General features: G+C 37.0%; 1 protein-coding gene across 4 annotated transcripts; it reads left to right on the plus strand.

The window, feature by feature from the left end:
* Positions 1-9,773: 9,773 nt before the first annotated feature.
* Positions 9,774-17,516, plus strand: LOC125221723 (la-related protein 1A). 4 transcript variants are annotated; one of them, XM_048123940.1, is made up of 16 exons: positions 9,774-10,199; positions 10,917-11,445; positions 11,605-11,773; positions 12,091-12,181; positions 12,453-12,524; positions 12,678-12,735; positions 12,835-12,878; positions 13,083-13,213; positions 14,528-14,597; positions 15,003-15,092; positions 15,172-15,500; positions 15,629-15,766; positions 15,903-15,966; positions 16,159-16,304; positions 16,789-16,893; positions 17,072-17,516. In XM_048123940.1, exons 1-16 carry the CDS (start codon positions 9,948-9,950, stop codon positions 17,223-17,225), a joined length of 2,442 nt encoding a protein of 813 aa, XP_047979897.1. In that variant the 5' UTR covers positions 9,774-9,947; the 3' UTR covers positions 17,226-17,516. The 4 variants fall into 4 exon arrangements, with proteins under 4 accessions (XP_047979897.1, XP_047979896.1, XP_047979895.1 ...); XM_048123939.1 differs by having other exon boundaries at positions 12,678-12,878; XM_048123938.1 differs by having other exon boundaries at positions 12,835-13,213.
* The last annotated feature ends 1,836 nt before the right edge of the window (positions 17,517-19,352 follow it).

Here is a 19,352-nt window from a genome sequence, read left to right on the forward strand (position 1 = left end):
TTTCAATAAAATTAAAGAAAAATTAAATTATACATTCTATTTACCAATAGGAAGTTAGGAACAATACTTTCATATGGCTCAACCTACTTATAGATATGTATAAAAAAATTAGGCAATTATAATTTCAACATAAATTTTTTAATATGGATCAACTATACAGTAACATAGATAGACTAAAAATCTAATTATTGCTAAATTATAATTATAATTATTAAAATACAAAAATAAAGAAAATGGTGGTAACATCAATCTAAAAAAGAAAAATATAGTAATGAATGAAAGTGGATGGAAAGAAATGAACAATATAACTAAAAAGAAAAAAAATACCAATAAGTTCATATAATATTAGAAACAAATATGATGTTTTATCAAAATTGATATATAAAAATGAATGGAAAAAACAAAAAATATAATTAAAAAATGTTAAGAAACAAAAAATATAATTAATAAAATGAAACGGAACGAAAACATAATTAATTGGAAAAAAATAAGCATGTAAATTGTTGCTTGGAAAACCAGGAACAATGTTGTTTCTTAGAAAATATGCGAAGCATTACGGGTTCTACCAATGTGTTGCTCTTGGTATTATTTTCGACTAAACACCTGCAGAGAAAACAATGCATGTAAATGTTGTCAATATCAATATTCTTCTAGCAGATAAGATTAACATTTGTAGGTTACGACTATTTACATATTACACATTTAATCTCAAACATAGAATAAATATAATATACAATTAACCAAACTAATAATCATAAAAATATCAAAAAAGATTAAACTAAAAAATGCAAATTGAGCACGCGTCTGCCGACATAAAAAATGATACTACGTATAAAGGCCACCACATCATCAACCGTCCCTCGTCTACGACCCCTCCACCCCATTCCCTAATACAATATGCCGTCAAGAAACGCAAACAAAAAAAAATACAAAACCACACTGAGAAGATAATTTCACAACTAAAGAATATGTATTTATAGATACAAACCAAAGACAACATCAATATTTTAAACCTTTCAAATTCCATCATACCTCACAAAAAAATCCCTCATTTATATAGTTAATCAATACTCCTAACAATTAATACAAATAGTATCAATTAGGAAACGCCTAAGTGGTTTTGTAAAAAACGCATAAATCATTAATCATATCATTAATCATTATTTAGTGAAATTGGCTATAGTTTTTTAAAAATGTGTAAATAGTTTATAGAAGAAAAACGTTTCAAAAGGTATCACATTATGATTTAATCAGTGACCCAAAATTCATACTCCTAGTATTTAAACTAAAAATTAAATATGTGTAACTGCTATGGCTAAATTATTTCATGACATTCATTACACATTATATTCATTATACTTACTACAAATATCTAGATTTGCTCAAAAGTTCTAAATATTTAAATTTAAACCCAAAAACTAATAAATATTCAATATTAAGGCCAAAACTCGCCTTTTATATATGTATAGGTACCGACTCGAATATGCAAGTTGAAACTACATCCAAATTGGTCTTCCAATACCAGTGAAAATGGCCAAAAATAATACTGTACTACATATATTCATCAAGTTATCTATTTCCATTTTCATATGTTTACAGAAAACACATTCAATAGACTTTAGACAATATAATTTATATACAATATATTTTTTTATTTTATCTTTATTTTGATCTTAGAAAAGAGATGCTAAACCACAACAAACAACAAAAGAGTGAGAAATAAATTGACTTTTGAGAAGCCATGATATTCTTGAATTAACACTCACTAATTTTGAATGACCCTTATTTTTGAATAATATCAAAACTAGAAGATTTTCAAAAGATAGACACTTTATAGCATTTAGGAAAGAAATGGAGTATATTTTATTGATGTGAAATTTATAAACAACTTCACTACCTATTTAGTTATACACTAATACTAAATTAAATCCTTCTAAGTTTTCAATCTAATTTAAATATTTAATTTCTATAATATATTTAGCCAAATAATAAATGTCTAATTTATTTATTAATAAAGTGGATTTCAATATCTACTATGGAGTAACATTACTTCAATTATCATTTTTTCCTCACATACGCATTTTACTAATTTGCATTAGAATCAATCACATCTCCAAAGCCCATATTTTTAATAGATAGAGGAAGTATTGATTACACACGCATTCACAATAAACCATGTAAATTTTAATAAGTACTAGTGTTTTTATTATTGAGATACTTCATCCGTCATTCAAAACTTATTTAATTTTCGTATGTTTTCTAAAATTATGCTTTTTTGTTTTCGAAAAAATAATTGTCTAATAAGTTAAACATTTTAATTATTTTTTTATTTCACTTATTTTATTATTTATATTAAAATTCGTGTCATTTCAAAAAAATATATTATTTTTAGAAAAGGAAATGAGAAGTACTTATTTGTTTTATACGAGTTTTAGAATAGTGATAATAATGTGTGTTAATCTTTGATAAAAGAAATTAGGGTGGGGATTTGCACAACAGTCCTGGTATTCCTGAAAAGATAATAAAATAATCAATAAAATGAATTAAATAAATATACTATATTCATTTCATTAAAAATGAAATATTTTACTTTTTAGATTATTCTATTAAAAATAAAATATTTCTTAAAATGGAAACAATACTCTTTTTATTTTTTCTTCTCTTTTACTTTACTCTTTTTTCAATAATTCACAAAACAACACTATATAAAATCTTTTATCAAAAATTAATTGTTTCATACTTTCTCTATCCCACAAGAATATATATTTTTTTCTTTTTAATCCATTTCATAAGAATATGTATTTTTTAATTTTGAAAAGTTTTTCTCTCTAATAAGGTGAGACTCATTCTTTATTAATAATATTTTAATTACTTTTTCACTTTACATCTTTTTTATTTTATCAATTTTATATTAAAATTTATGTCGAATTTAAAGTGCATATTTTTTTGGAGACGAAGGGAGGAGTATTTATCAATATTATTCATACTTCATAGGTTTACAAGGAACAACATGGCAGATGTCAAGTATCCCCACTCAAGAAATTAACCACAATTTTTAAAAATTTAGGGGTCGTTTGGTTCCTGTGTTATCTCGAGTTTCAGCCTCGTAACACAAGTTATCTGAGTGTTTGGTTTCCATGTCTCCTTTTTTTGAGCCCGCGCATGGCCCGACGGGCCCGCATTGTAGATGTTCTTTACTTAGGATATCTAACTTAGATTTTGGGCAACGTTAATAAACATGCCTCGTTATATGTGTATGATAAGTCCTCTTTTTTCCACTTTGCCCTTCTTCCAGTCAAAATTTTTTAATTTAAACACATCCCCTCATTTCAAAAAGCCACAAATTCAAGACCGTATCAAGTAAAAGCAGCAGCAAAATTGGGTTCTTCGACGAACCTGAACTGAACGGTAAACCCCATCAAGTCATCTCCCCCCTTTCTCTAATTACCCCGGCTACTGCAGAATTACCCTGACTAATGCATATCTAATACAGGAGGTCTACTTCGCCGGATTCAGCTCCAGCACTAATTTTTCTTGAAGGATCGGGTTATTTTCCCAGCCAGCGTACGGTTAGTGATTTTATAATGCAACCAATTAACCTCGAATGTTCCTTCCAGGGATTGGTTGTTGGTGCGGTTGTGCTATTCTTGGGTGAATTGAACAGATCTATAATTTCTATTGTGTTTTTAACTGCAAAATTAGGTCTGGGTGAGTGTATCACAACTACGAAATTGGTTGAATATATTGATAGTTGTCGCTGCTGTTATTTATGCATCTTTTGAGCCTCTTCTTCTGAACATCTATATCCTCTATTTGTTGGGTGTCCGGTGCATGCACTTTCTGATTTGTTACAGTTTGTAGGTAATTGTAGTTAAAACTGTGTTGATTGCCACTATGGACCGTGTCACCCCAACTGTTATCCTTATGGTTGAAGACATACTTACTTTGATGCGTATGCAAACGATCATCATCCTATATTTACACTTGAAAAGAAGGGGACGTTTTGCCCGTCGTGCGCGTAGACGGGCAGTTAGGTATTCACTAATTGACCGGATCAATCCCCAAGTTAGGCATATGAACAGACTCACTTTAATTAGTGATGTGGATTGTTTTTCGAACCTCTGTATGGATCGGAATGCTTTCGGTCGTTTGTGTATCCTTCTTAGAGACCGGGGTGGGCTACGGGATGGTCGTTTTGTATTACTAGAAGAACAAGTAGCAATTTTTTTAGGTATCTTAGCACATCATACGAAAAATAGAATTTCTAGATTTCAATTTCGACGTTCAGGGGAAACTATCTCGCACTATGTGCATCTTGTGCTCAAAGCGGTACTCAGATTGCATACTATTCTGTTGCCCCGGCCTGATCCAGTGACAGAAAACTGTACGGACCACCGATGGAAACACTTTAAGGTAGTCTAAATTATTGGAATGGCTTAGTAGCAATTTTGTGATCGAAAAAAACCATATTATGCTGATTTGACTTTGCTACATAAACTGTCATAGGGTTGCATTGGAGCACTGGATGGAACATACATACATGTTCTCGTGAGAAACGTAGATAAGCCAAGATATCGCACGCGAAAGGGTCAAATCGCGACCAATACCCTTGCAGCTTGTGACCGAAACATGAAGTTCCTTTATTTTCTAGCCGGTTGGGAGGGCTCGGCAGGGGACTCACGAGTGCTTAGGGATGCTGTCACTAGAGAAGGGGGTTTGCGTGTAAGCAAAGGTTGAATATAAAGTATATTTGAATTTTTTTTTTATCTTCACTTTAACTCTTACTCATTTGCTGATACCCACATCCCCAACCTATGCATTGCCTTTTTTTAGGAACTTATTATCTGTGTGATAATGGCTACGCTAATTCAGAAGGGTTTCTGACACCGTACAAAAACGTCCGATACCACTTGAAGGAATGGGGGGTCGGCGCACAACGTCCACAAAATGCAAGAGAGTTATTCAATCTACGGCATACTAGAGCAAGAAACATTATTGAAAGGGCTTTTGCGGTATTAAAGATGAGATGGGGCATCTTGCGTAGTAATACATTCTATTCGATTAAGATCCAAATTCGATTAATCATGGCATGCTTCTTGTTACCCAATTACATACGATCTGAGATGCATAACGATCCAATTGAACAAGACTTGGACAATGCTCCACATGATTTAGGAATTGAGGAGTTGCACGGTGACTTAGAATTCATTGATCAAGTAGAGTCGACTACAGAGTGGAATCAAATGCGTGACGACTTGGCTAACTCCATGTGGAGTAATGTGTGTTTCTTTTGAACTTAATTGACTTACAGTTCCAGCTTCTAGTGTAGAACCTTTTTATTTGAATTTTTCTGCTCTAACACTTGCATAACTACATTCTTCAATCAATCCAGCTAAGCCTATACATTCCTTTTTTTTGTTTTGGTGCAGCAAGCCAATGTCGACGGTAACTAAAGATCTTGATATGATACCCGAGTGTCTCTGCGGCAGGGGCACAATGAATCTGTATTGTGCAGGGAAAGAAGCCATACACGCGAGTCGTTTCTACTATAAATGTCCAGCAAATGCAAGGCATTCCGGGTCTTTCTTGTGGTGCGATGACTATCATAGTCGTCATGGAGATGGCAGGCAACCAGCCTACGTGAGGACTCAGTTATACCGCCCCAACAAGCAAGTGAGCTCTGGTGATAACTGTCGTGCTGTGCGCAATAAAAGAAGCGTGTGTGGTGTGCGCAATAACTGTCGTGGTGAAGCTCGGGTGACCATTTTGTTTGTTACGTTGGCTTCATGCTTATGATGATTGGGTTTCTGCTAGGGAAAGTGTTCTAGTTTGATAGTGCGGTGTGTGCACTAAAGACTCTTTGTTATGTTAGTACAATTCAGACATTACTATCCTTATATATGGCTTTTGTAATATTAGCAACATGCATTTTGTGATGTGCCTTTTTTGTCTTAAAATTATGCTGGAAATTTTACCAATTTGTTTTACCATACCAGAGTCCTATATTTTATTTTCATTTTAACAGTGAGTGGTGAATCACAATTAATATTTGGTAGATGCAGTAGTTGGTGCAACAATGAATTTTATCTCCTTTTAAGAGATATGCAGATCGGCTATTCTACTAAATTGCAGTAATGTCCGATTGGACATAACACTACCATTCCATTAGGTGCAAAAAATTGAATGAGTGGTAGATAAATGTCAAAGAATAAAGGTGATGTGCTTCTTAATGAGCATTGCTTCCTATATATTTTCACCATCTTCGAGCAGCTCTTACATCCAACATATCACTTTTTTCTCCACGACTGAAATGAGCAACTCCCCAGGCTTCCCTCTTCAGAGCTGCTTTCTCTACCAAGGAAAATGGAGTCAAAAAATTGACTCCATAATCACCAAAACACTTGTACGCCTGAAAAAAGAGTATGACTGTGAAGGGAGTGTGTTCCCCAGCCATTTCATTTTCGAAGTCCAGTCGTTGGTTGAGTACCATGTGGGTGTGACGTTCGAATGGTGGGAATTGGTGGATCGCATCCACTTCTTGGCACGTCGCTACAGGACGTTCTGCGAGCTCATCCACATCGAAGGAACTTGCTGGAATGAGGCAACAAATGGGATGACCGTGTCCAGCAACACTTGGGCGATACACCTACCGGTATGTTCTATGCAATAGCTGCGTGTACTTACTGATTTTTATGCACACAGATATCATTGTAATTGATTTATCTTCGTATAGCGAAACCATCTTATGGCGGCCTACCACAGCTACGGCGATCCCGCTTATAAACAACTGTGCGAACTCTTTGAGGTAAAAGCGGGTAACCAGCAGATGGAGGCCACCTTGATTGTGTTGTCTGATTCAGTGGACTCACGTGACAATGTGTGTGATGCACCCATTAAGAATGGACGAGTTGCAGAGAGGGGCGAAGGCAGCAGCCCCAACAAGTTCTCACTTGCACGGCGCAAGCTTATGTTCGACGACGGAGGACCGCAAGACCTAGAGTCAACAAATAGGAAGCCGGACTGCTACTTCATCCCCGCAGCTAATGGCATTATGGAGATTGTTGAGGAGAAGTACACGGGACGTGTATTGCCTCGAGAAACACCACCGCGGAGTCCCTCGCTAGCATACTCATGTGCTTCTTCGAAACCAGTTAATTGGTTTCGGATGCCACGTAAGCCGGATATTTGATGCCCCTTACAAACAATGTTGCTGTGTTTTGTCTATCACAAATCAAACCAATGATTTGTTTTTATTTAGTCGGATGGTTATGTATTTAGCTATGTAGTTTATATGCTTGTTTTGGGTAGTAACGCTTGCAACTGATACTGAACAGCAACACTGGTCCGAATTGTGCTAATGCTAGTGTATGTGGTTGTATTATCTATGGAGTTAATTGTTGCATATGAGTTTGCTATGTACAAAAAAATCATGCAAAATCTAATTAACAATCGAAGTAAGAAGCCATACTTCAATTCATATAAGCTACGACATAAAGTCTTACAAGCCAAAAAATAAGGGTCTTATGCCACCAAGCACCTACAAAAACTATCAGCTGAAGTTACTATTCAAAGGTAGCTGAATTTAAGTTACAGACAAGCCATCGAAGTTCATAATATATATATATATATATATATAGTAGCTTGGATACCCAAATAGAACTAAGTTTTTTAAGCCAAAAGAACCAGATACTAGTGAATTGAAGTGGCAGACCAGACCAGCGTTTCACTCCCTCATCTAGGGGCGACCTTCTTTCTGTAGGATGCGCTTCACATATCCAGCCTTTGAAGCGTCGGGAAGGCCAGTGAAAATCTCAAGCCTGGTGTTCTCTTTCCCAATTATGTCGCATAGATCGTAGCGTTGATCCTCTGTCAACTCCGGGATGTTCCCCATATGACGGAAGATCTCCTTCCTAGCAGTCCCCAAGTCCATCTCGTAGCCAATACGTGCGGCCAGGGTGTCCAAACGAGCATTAGTATCGGAATGGAGCTGACCAAGAAGGGCAAACATCCCAGAATCATCGTCACAGTTTTTGCGTTTGCGCTTCAATCTTTTTGGTGGCGGAGCAGTTGCAGTTGCAGCTACGTTCTGCTCACTCTGGGCACTGCCACGTTGTCCTCCGCAACTTCTTGTGTGGATGTGGGCTGGACGTGCTCGTTCCCCAGAAAATCCTCAAAGCTTGGATAGTAATCACCGCTATCTCCGATAGAAGTGATAGGTTCGTCAACAGAATTGCTATTAACAGCTTCTCCAATACCTTCACATGTCCCCCCCGTGGCCCTATCCTTGCCAAATATTATCTTCCACTCATCCCACAGGGGCCGCCCTGAACCTCATGGTGCAGGCATTTGGGTCTTGCTGTGAAAAAAGGAAAGGCGTGCTCAGAGTACACACGGTAATTGGACAGTTATACTTCCATATTTTACACTAACATACATAGAAGATTAAGATGATGCCACTGACCTTAACGATTTGATCCCACTGATCATCCGAGCAATCAGTTTTGAAGTCGTTGTGGTGGTTGAAACCAACACCACTGCGATCGAGGATCTTTGACAAGGAGTAGTAGTTCTTTTTCCATGATGTTATCTTCGAACGAATGTGTGGCGATGCCTTCAGATCAGTGTTTGGCATTTCATTCCTAATCCAGTCCTCTATTTTTTCTGCATAGCCACCTCGAAAGCCGTTGTCAGACTTCCATCCTCTTGCCACCAAAGCCTTCATGGCAGAGATCAACAATGCCTCCTCACGGTCAGACCAAGACCGGCGAGATCGGTCGCAACGTTGCATGCTTGACCGACGGTATTGGCTACCGCCTACAACAGACACACAGCAGAATCAAAGATGCAGTAGATGCAGATCCATGTTATTATTCAGTTCAAAGTTGAATGTGAATAAAACTAAACCTTGAGTTCCTTGCGTGGCGCCGACGCTATGCGTAAACAGACGAGCTTGAGACATCACTTCGAACTATCACAAAATTGAGCAACAGTATGAGCTTAACACCATAAAGTTTAAGGCATAAATCAAAGTCCACAGCTTTCAATGCGACAACGAATGTAAATACCCCACAAATTTGAGCAAGCATCCGTAGGAAAATTACAAAAAATGTCACACCAACAACAGAAAACCATTTCATGCTTATTACCCACACAAGCAAAAAAGAAAAAAAAAAAACCAACAATAACAAAACACCAAGCGCACAGTCACATAAATGGACTCAATGTAAATTACTCGGACCTATCCACGGCAAACTAGTTAGATTTTTGAGCAAGCAAACTGTACACAAAACCTCCAACATAGATAAAGCTCCACGAAATACGCTTAGTAGAGCGGGAATCTGAATCATACCTGTCCTGAAGTGGGGGTTCACGGAATCGACGAGAGTCTTTTTGCTGGACGTCGCAGATGTGACGAGAGAGGCGATATGCAGCAAAATAAAAAGCGGGAAGGATGAAAAACCAAAGTGGCGCCTTTATACTCAGCACCCCACGTTTTGATATGAACAGTCAACCCTAGTGGTAAAATAGTCATTACAACTTAACTATTTTCATCAAAATGGATACCAAACAATGAGTTACGATTAGCTTGCAGAAGCCCAAATGGCTACCAAACACAAACATTAACAACTATCACAACATAGGCCCGTATACAAGCCCAAACATGTGTTAAACCAAACAGGGAAACCAAACGACCCCTTAGGATTGTATTTTGTGTAAAGTTGGTAAGACAAGAAGTCAATCCCGTCAACATTATTCTGACCAGTTGATAACCCTAGCTGACGCCCCAACTCACTCACTCTCACTCCTACCTCGCCTTCCGCCACCCTCTCTCTCTGCCGCCTTCACTCGCCCTTCGGAATTACCAATTCCGGCGCCTCCTTCTCTCTCCATAAATTTACCTTCATTTCTGTTTATTACTATTTCATTCAGCTCAGTCTCTCTTCGGGATGGGGGACAATGGTGCTCCTGATCGCCCTGAGAATTTCACCGCCGATTCTCATCCGAGATCGCCGTGGAAAACTTCCGCCGCCGCTTCTCCGCCGCCCGGTGCTGATTCGGAGTCTTGGCCGGCACTATCCGATGCGCAGCAGCGATCCAAGTGTAATGGGGGTGCCGATTCTAACCCTCCCAACTCGCCTCCCCCGCCGATGGAGGCTGGGACCGATGCTTGTGCTGATCCCCCAACGCATTCTGCGCCGGTGGGTGCTACTTATCTCGATTTTTATGATTTAATTTGTTGCTTTATTGTGTGTATTAATGCACTTAGCTACATTTTAAGCCTGATTTTTTCGGTTGTAAAGATTCTCACTTTCTATTGCAAGTTGAGGGGAGACAGTAAGAGTAAGATCGCTGGCGTGTTAGGCAACACAATTGATTTTAGATAGAATGATAGGGCACATCATATTATGGAACACTCATTGTTTTTCATATACCCGAAACACCTCTGAGATTCTTAGCATGGAAACTATGCCTAATTTCTTGATATGAAAATTTGGTATGCAGTTTTAGTTTGTTGATGGATTATAGGATTTGTCGATTTTTTATCATTGACTTAATTCAATGTTACAACTTACAAACACATGAGAGAATAGACAACGAAACTATTATTGGAGGAGCCTCTGTGCTGGTAAGTAATAAAGAAATAATCTCCCTAGGTGTTTGAAAAATGACCATATGAATTCAATAGGTTATTCAATTCACTTATTCTCTCAGTTTTATCATGTTTTCAACTACCTTAAGTAGGCATATTGGCCCCTTATCCTCTTTCTTGGTTTGGCATGACATACTAAAACTCTGTTTCTTGGTTTGGGATAAGATATTGCTAAATGTTTTATTTAAGATGCTATATATCTGTTTGAACTAGTATACTTTTGTTTAAATTGGTAGCTTATCTTCCAGTTCTTGTGGACATCCAGGTTACTGTTGAGCCGCAGAAATTCCATGGCCGTGGTAACTTAAAATCTCCCCGAAGACCATATGCAACACATCATAATAAAAACGGCCCCAAGCATGGCCCAAATAATATACCTCCATTTGCCGTTCCCTTACCTTACCATCCGCCAACAATAACCCCAGTTTTCCATAATATGTTTCCAATTTCACCAACTTCTGTTCCTGGATACGGTTATCAGTTTCCCGCCAGACCTTTTCCTAGAGCTGATGCTCAAATGCCGAAGTCCGGTACTGATCCTGCACAGACCTATGTTCCACCAATGAATCTTAATATTCAACCTTCAGCGGGTGCTGATTCAAGTGGCCAGGATTCTGGTTCTGGTGGAAGAAGGCGTAATACGAACGAACAATATGGACCAACAAATCCTTCCCGCAACAATCAACGGGCTGCCTCTAACAACTTCTCTATGCAACAAAATGTGGGGCCAAGACATTTGATAAGGCATCCATATTTTGGGCCTGCGGGCGTTATTGACGGGCCAAACTATCCCGGTATATGTGCTACAATGTGGAAGTATATTTGACATATTGTTTTATTAAGTTGACATCATATATTCTCTGTTTCATTTTGTTCACTTTCTTTTCATTCTCCTCACTTTTTCATCTATTATTATTGGAGAACACTTACCGAATAGATTTTTTTTTATACAGGTCCACCAGGAGCTTTCATTTACTATACTGCTGCGCCCCCAGGCTCTGTTAGGATTCCTTATCCACCATTTTTAGTTCCATATCCATTGAGCCCTGGAGTTCCCATATCACCCACGCCAATGATAACATTGAGGGCCAGCATTGTTAAGCAAATTGAGTATTATTTCAGGTGAATTATTTAAACTGATCTCATGCTCTGAAATTCAATCTACACAACAGGGGGGTTGGAACTAGTTCTATAAGAACCAAAACATGTTTTCAAGCTTACTGTTGTGTGTGCATCAACTGCATTCGTAAAAATTGATGTTGATCAGCTTTGATTTGAAAAACTTCATAGATCATTCTTTAGTTTTTAGTGGTATTTCAAGAACATGCTAATGCTTCTAATTTTATTTGGTCATGTTTGAGATTTTTTAAACTAACAAAGGGATTACCGAGAGAACTTATCCTGATAACTATGCATTGAATATTAATATACTTTGGCAGTGATGAGAATCTGCAGAATGATCCCTACTTGATCTCCTTGATGGACAACCAGGGCTGGGTCCCTGTATCGAGTATAGCAGGCTTTAAAAGGGTAATATTTCATTATTCATTCTCTGAGCTTGGGTCCATGATCTTTGGAGAAATCCTCCCTTCCCCTCCCCCCAATTCACAAAAGAACTGAGGGAGAAAAAGCTTTTGCTATTCTGTCCAATAGGTTGGTAAGCTTGGTTGTTAGGGTGCATAATTATATAACCTAGGTCTGCTGCAAATCCATTGTCTCTTACACTTGACTTGCTTCTCCTGGGTGAGTTGTTTCTGTCTGAGTCTTTTTCTTCTAAAAGCTTTCATGGAATGAGTTTCAGGTGAAACAAATGAATGTAGAGATACCATTTATCATAGACGCATTGCAAACATCGGAGACCGTTGAAGTGCAGGTTCAATAAATTCCCCGTCCTTCGCATTTTTCAGTCAAATGTCTTTTCATCTTTTGGTGATTGTACAAAAAGCTATTTCTTATGCTTTTGTTTCATATTTTCAGTTCCTTTCTTCTGAACTCTTTCTTGAATGTGTGATCTCATTCTCTGCAGGGTGAGAAGATGAGAAGACGCAATGAGTGGTCTAAGTGGATTTCAAAATCTGTAAACAGTGAGTCTAAATCCACAGGTGGAAATTCCATAAAAAATGATAATCGGAATGAGAATAAGAGAGATAATCCTGATGGAACTACTGGGTTGCTTCCTCCAGATGAAAGCTTAGTGGATTCTTTGCCATTGGCTTCAGATACTCTGGTAAGCACCATTAAAAGTTCTACAGAACATAGCAAGGAAAGTGAAGAACAGAGAGTTGCTTTAGGAAACAGTAATTTGAGATTAGAGATCTCTAAGAACAATGCAAGTGTACATAGCGGTGGATCAAATTTCCAAGCAAATTCACTAGGAGCTGATTCTGTGAAGTCAGTCATATTCGAAAACAGTGAAAACAAAAAAATGCAGGCTCTTTCAAAACCAAAAGTAAAGAACTATGCTGAGTCATCTGATGATTTTTCAAGCACATTTATGCTTGATGAAGAGCTGGAGTTGGAGCGGAAAACGACGGGGCATGACCATCCGTCTACTGCTGGAAGGTATTTTAGGTTTTCTTTCTGCTTGATTTATCTAATACTACCGTTGTCTCTTAAAAAATAAAAACTATTTCCATTTTAGTCCGTCCCTTAGAAATAGAAACTTTCTATTTTAGGAAGTGGACCCCACAATCCACTAACACTACTTCCACTATTTTTCTCTTCCTCTCTCCTACTTTACCCATTTTTCTCTTCATCTCTCTTACTTTACCAAGTGTGCATTAAAACCCGTACCATTTCAAAAGTTTCTATTTTTCAAAGACGGTGGTAGTATTGTTAAATGCACCAATCTGTTTCTTTCTTACGTGTAAAATTGTTCAAATGGAAATGCATATGCTTGTGATGGACATGAAAATATTGGTAGCTGTAGCTCATATTTGTAGCAGAAATGTACAATGAATCCGGTATGTAGCATTTATACAATGAAACCAGTATGAAACTCGTCATTTTGACAGAAACATGGATGTTACTTAGTGATTTTGGTTATGCAAACATCTATGGTTCCGTACTAAATTAAGTTATACATGTGTTCTTACATTATATTGAGTTGTTCATTTCTGATATTCGCATAGACATTATTTCTGCATTTATCTGCCTTCCTCTGTAAATGATTTAATTATTTTCATCTCCCTTGGACCCACTTTATACATTTTGGCTATGTCCTTTCTCAACATCAGAGGTAGAGTTTCAATACATGAATTCCAGTTGTCTGCTTCAATTCTGGCAATGCTGTTGAGGTCATTAGTTCCTAATCATGTAGATGTGGTATATTATTTCATATAATCCTTCTTTCCTGTAGTTACATAGTTTCTCTGTTTCCACTCGACTCAGTAGTACAGTTCTGCAAGTAATAATTCTGTAAGCAGTTGATCGGGGATATTATGGAGTGTGGACCATATCACCAACTGAGGATCTATAAAATCATGTGTGTATTATTGCCTCATTTGCAATGATTGGGTGATCATCGTAGAAGTTTTCTCTATTACAGACCCCCTTGATGTAATCTTGTGCAAATGTTTGAACACCTACTGTTCAGGCTTCATAGTTAAATCTTTCTACAAGCTTTTGGACATAACGTTGAATCTTTCACATCGATTTATTCTAATTGTTACCTTTTTCCATTGCCAGCAGATTGAACGCCTGTTAAATTTTAGTACTGTAGTGCCTATTAAGTTGTTCATTTCCATCTCTCAGTCTACATCCTTCTGGTATCCTGCTGTTTTTTGAAGTGCTTGTTTTTTCTCACAGTCCCAGCTGCATGTAAGCTTCATAATATGTGCTCAGTGCATGATCTTTTTTAATTGTGGGTGTCTGCAGGGTTGATGATGAAGATGAGGAAATCAGTATTAGTGATCAAGCTGTTGAGAGGCTTGTAATTGTCACTCAAGTGAGACCATGATTCCTTGCCAGGCTTGTTTGAGTCATTCTGTTAGCCTGTTATTTAAAATATTCTTTAAATATTCTTCTAAAATGCTTATCGCTCTGCTGATGTTCTCTGGATCTATTCAGTTTCTGTAACTCTGCTATTTATTTGAGGTTCAGTCATAGGGTAAAATAGATCTGCGGTACATGATTGATCCTATCCCATTGATGCATGTCTATGAAGTATTCAATTTCTCTTTATCATCAAATTTGTTTTGTTAGGCTGAGGAGTCTATCCCATTTAAATGTCTTTTGTCCAATGTCCATTAAACACATGCTTTGCTGGTAGGACATTAATAAAAAGTTGCAATTGAAAAGCGTTATCAGCTAGATTCTTTAAGTTAGTGAATAACTAGGTTCTGCAATGCAGAATAGTCGAATGAGAGCCGGGGAGAAATCAAAGCCATTGTCCAGTGAGCATGCTTCCGAGATAAATGATGGCCTATACTATTATGAGCAGGTTCGTATATTTGTTTACACATAATATTGAACGGAAAGCAATTGTTACTAATACTATCAGTCTATCATTCCATTTGCAGGAACTGAGCTTAAAAAGGTCAAATCGTAGACATAATCAGCCTATTAGTGAAGGCAGGGATGACAACTCCAGAAATTCTGCTGAAAGTGCTGCCACATTAAACTCTAGGGTTCTTGATCATTCCACAGGAAAAAGCAGCTCCGAGGGGCCTGGACATTCCTACTCCCGTAAAAAGCAAAATAAAATCAACTTGAAGCAACAGCAGCGACTGTCATATGGGAATCTAAAAGGTCATGTAAGTGGCCGGAACTCTATGGGAGCGATATCTGGAAGTCCGCCTAGTGATGCAGTTGGTTTTTTCTTTGGTTCGACGCCCCCAGATAGTCATGGGTGAGTATCACAACATTACATTCTTTAACATAAACACTAATGGATCAGCTGTCCACGAGTGAAACATCTAAATTTTATTTAGATTTGTTGGTTTTTTTCCAAGGTCCCATGAAAACCTTCTTTTTCAGGTTCAGGCATTCAAAGTTGAGTGCCTCACCTAATCTCTCAGGAAGTAGTCCTCCAGTTGGTTCAGTACCAAAGCCATTTCCTCCATTTCAGCATGCAAGCCATAAACTTCTGGAGGAAAATGGTTTCAAACAGCAGTTGTAAGAAGATACACAATTTAAAGGAATTTTATGCTATAGTTGCTTGAGTGCATACCTAATCAAGGAAGGACTAGTTAATTGGCCAGCTGAATTGTGTCCCTATTATATATTAAGCTGGTAAATTTTCTTTGTCCAGGTACAGTAAATATAAAAAACGCTGCCTGAGTGAACGAAAGAAAATGGGCATTGGTTGCAGTGAGGTATCTTGGAAATTATAGATGAATTTCTGTTTTTGAACAGCTTGAAGATATTTTTTCATTAGATTTAAGGTCATGGATGTAATGGATGTTTCCCCTTGTGGTTTTGGCTAGTAAATAATCTGGTTAAACTGCATTGGGTTTTGGTGGTACCGTATATCATTGAGGCTGATGCAAACTGCTTTTTACTTGCAGGAGATGAACACATTATACAGGTTTTGGTGTTTTTTCTTAAGGAACATGTTTGTCCCTTCCATGTACAATGAGTTCCGTAAGCTGGCTCTAGAAGATGCTGCTGCTGGTTACAATTACGGAACAGAATGTCTATTCCGCTTCTATAGGTACAGTCTTTGCATGTGTTGGGTTGTTTTTCCTGATGCTTATAGCTTTTTATTCTCTCATCTTTTCTTCATGTCCTCTCTCTTTCACAGCCGCCTTTCCCAGTTGGGATCCTATGTCCCACAATTTTTTGTGCCTCAATATGTCCCACTATTTTTTGTGCTTCAGTATGTCCCACTATTAGTTTCACTATTTTAAAATCATGTAATATAAAAATAGAATAATTACTATAGATGGACCACTACTCAGATTATTGAAGCCTAATTTGTAACTGTAACATTAAACTAAAACACTGGAAGTTGAAATTTTAAAAAAAATACTACTATTAAAATTATAGAAAAATGATATTGAGATAGACTATGTACCAAGTGCATCTGATGCAGTTATAGAAGATAAGACTTGGAGGCTTCTATAACTTCATCAGCATCTTTCCTACACTTATCTTTCTTCATTTACAATTACATATATTATAATTTCTTTTCTCAGTTATGGCTTGGAGAAGGAATTCAAAGTTGATCTTTATGATGACTTTGAACAGTTAACACTTCAATTCTACAAAACAGGGAACTTGTATGGCCTGGAGAAGTACTGGTAATTGTTATCTCTTATCTGTCATTGTGATTTCAGAAACCACGATTAACTAGTGAGTCAAAAAATACAAGATATTTGTTGAAAATTCAACACCACGAGACAGTTTAGTTTTTCGATTCTACACCCTTCACCATTTCACTTTCTTGTGTTGTTGACAATTCTCACTTTGACCTATCAGGGCATTTCACCATTTCCGGGAGGCACGGGACGAGAAAGAGGCAGTGAAGAAGCACCCCGAATTGGATAGGCTGCTGAGAGAGGAATATCGTAGCATGGAAGATTTCAAGCGTGCTAAAGCTAAGAATGCAACCGTAAAAGAAGGCAACCATTAAGCCACATAGGCCGTATCGACTTGGCAGTTGCAGTGAACTGACAATGTCACAAATTTTGAAAGGAGAATTATTACAGTCTATAGAGGTAAAAGCTGAAATTGGTGGCCCATTTTTCGGTTATTGGGTAGTTTTCTACTTTCTTGTACATAGGATGTTGACGACATTCTAGTGTCGCAACAAAGAATGTCAAATATCAGGATGTTTTTTTCTATTTTGCTCTTTGGTTTTTGTGAGCTGTATATAAGAATATTGATGGAAAAAAAGGTTAATAATGACGTGAGCTTTGTATAACTTGGAATTCATGTTTATTGAGTCATGTTTCATAATGGTAATGAATCTGTACTTGATAAAATGTGTTGGAGTTGTTTCACTGGAATTCGTGTAGTACTTCATATACCAACTACCTGTGCCTAGTCTGACATGTCAGTTGATAACTCAAAATGACACAACATTAATTTTGATATTAATTTATGTACAGTATATAATGTGTTGCTGGGAATGTTACCTAAATCCGGTAACACTGTTTTATTCAATCCAACAAACACAAGTGGACTCACTTGAAATGTGCGGTGGATATTGTGAGTTGTGAGGAATATAGCAGTTCTTGGTAGTAGGAGGGGGTGTAGATCAAGGTGTAGTTTGTATATATTTACGGTGGAGAGAGACCATAATGAGATAGAGATGTTGATTTCAGTAGGTGTTATTGATAATAGGACGTGTATGTGAAATGTGTAGTTTGTGTTTTATAGTGGAGAAAGACTACAATGAGGTGGGGATGTGGGGCATAATCTCTAAGTTTTGTGGAAGTAATGTTGTATTAAGAGTAGGTAGTGATTTATGTATTGAAGAGAGCTTGTATTTAAACTAATTCATTCGAAAAGTGTACATCTTGTTATATTTAAATAATAACTCCATAGTTGACCCCAAGTTCTATATTTCTCTTCTAAGTTGGCAAGATAATTTTGGGTCTAATATTATCTTCATCAACTATTAATAATTTTGTTACTAGTGACTGGCATTAGTTAGTTGAGGGATGATTTAGAGACATAATGTCTCCAAGACATAATACCCCTATGTCAATTTGACATAAACCAAATTATTATATGGACTAATATACCCTTATTTTGAATTAAATAATAATTGAATAAATAAATATATATTAATTAATTATAAAAGGAAAGGCATATCAAATAACTATCTTTTATCAAAATATTCATCAATCAAATATTATCAAAGTCAAACTCATATCAAATTATACTCTTTTACCTAATACACTAAATCAAAAATAAGGATTTACAACGGCAGAAATATCTTCACTCCTCCATCCGTCGACCAGCCTCCACCGTCTCCGTCGACCAGCCTCCACCGTCCGGCCCTCCGCGTCGCAGGTTGCGGCATCTTCAGCCTTGTTCATCCAAATCATTGGTGCCACGATATAAGAAAACATCAAAGGTACCGCCCCTATGCTCTTATTTATATGTGTTTTAGGCTCCGTATACATGTTCATGGTCAAGCATTTCTACGTTTATAGTTAAGCCCTTACCCAAATGTCTATTTTAATAATTTTTCTATAAACAAAATTTTCTCAATTTTGGAAAATTGAGTTCAGCCATTACCAAGTTAGTGTTATGAAAGATTAAATGGATAGAAATTGGAGTATAACAAAGGACTGAGTTGAAATTTCTCAAGTTGCAGAGAAAGCAGCCATAGTTGGTTTCTGATGTCTAGAGAAGACGAAGATGGATACTTCTTAATCACAATTAATAATATTATAATATTATTACTTAGACTATTATTAAATGGAACTTGTTTGGGTTTTGGTACTACTCTCATCGTAACTAGTGTTGATGTGAGTAGAAGAAATAAAATTTATTTCAAATTATAATTCTTTAATTTCTTTTCTATCGGCATTGGAACCTCTTTTTTGGCCGCTGATTTTATCCTTGATTTCAACTTTCTAATGCTTCTTTTCTTCTCTTTTTTAGCCGCTGATTTTATCCTGATAACATATTTGCATTTACTACATTGTTGGCTTAGGTGCGAGTTTGATCAGATCCTGTGTTCGGGTATGATGAACGAGATATATGAGGAAATTTTTGGCGACAATCATGAGTTATCAGAAGAGGA

The sequence above is a fragment of the Salvia hispanica genome, chromosome 4, assembly GCF_023119035.1.
Source record: "Salvia hispanica cultivar TCC Black 2014 chromosome 4, UniMelb_Shisp_WGS_1.0, whole genome shotgun sequence".
Classification (NCBI taxonomy): Eukaryota; Viridiplantae; Streptophyta; class Magnoliopsida; order Lamiales; family Lamiaceae; genus Salvia; species Salvia hispanica.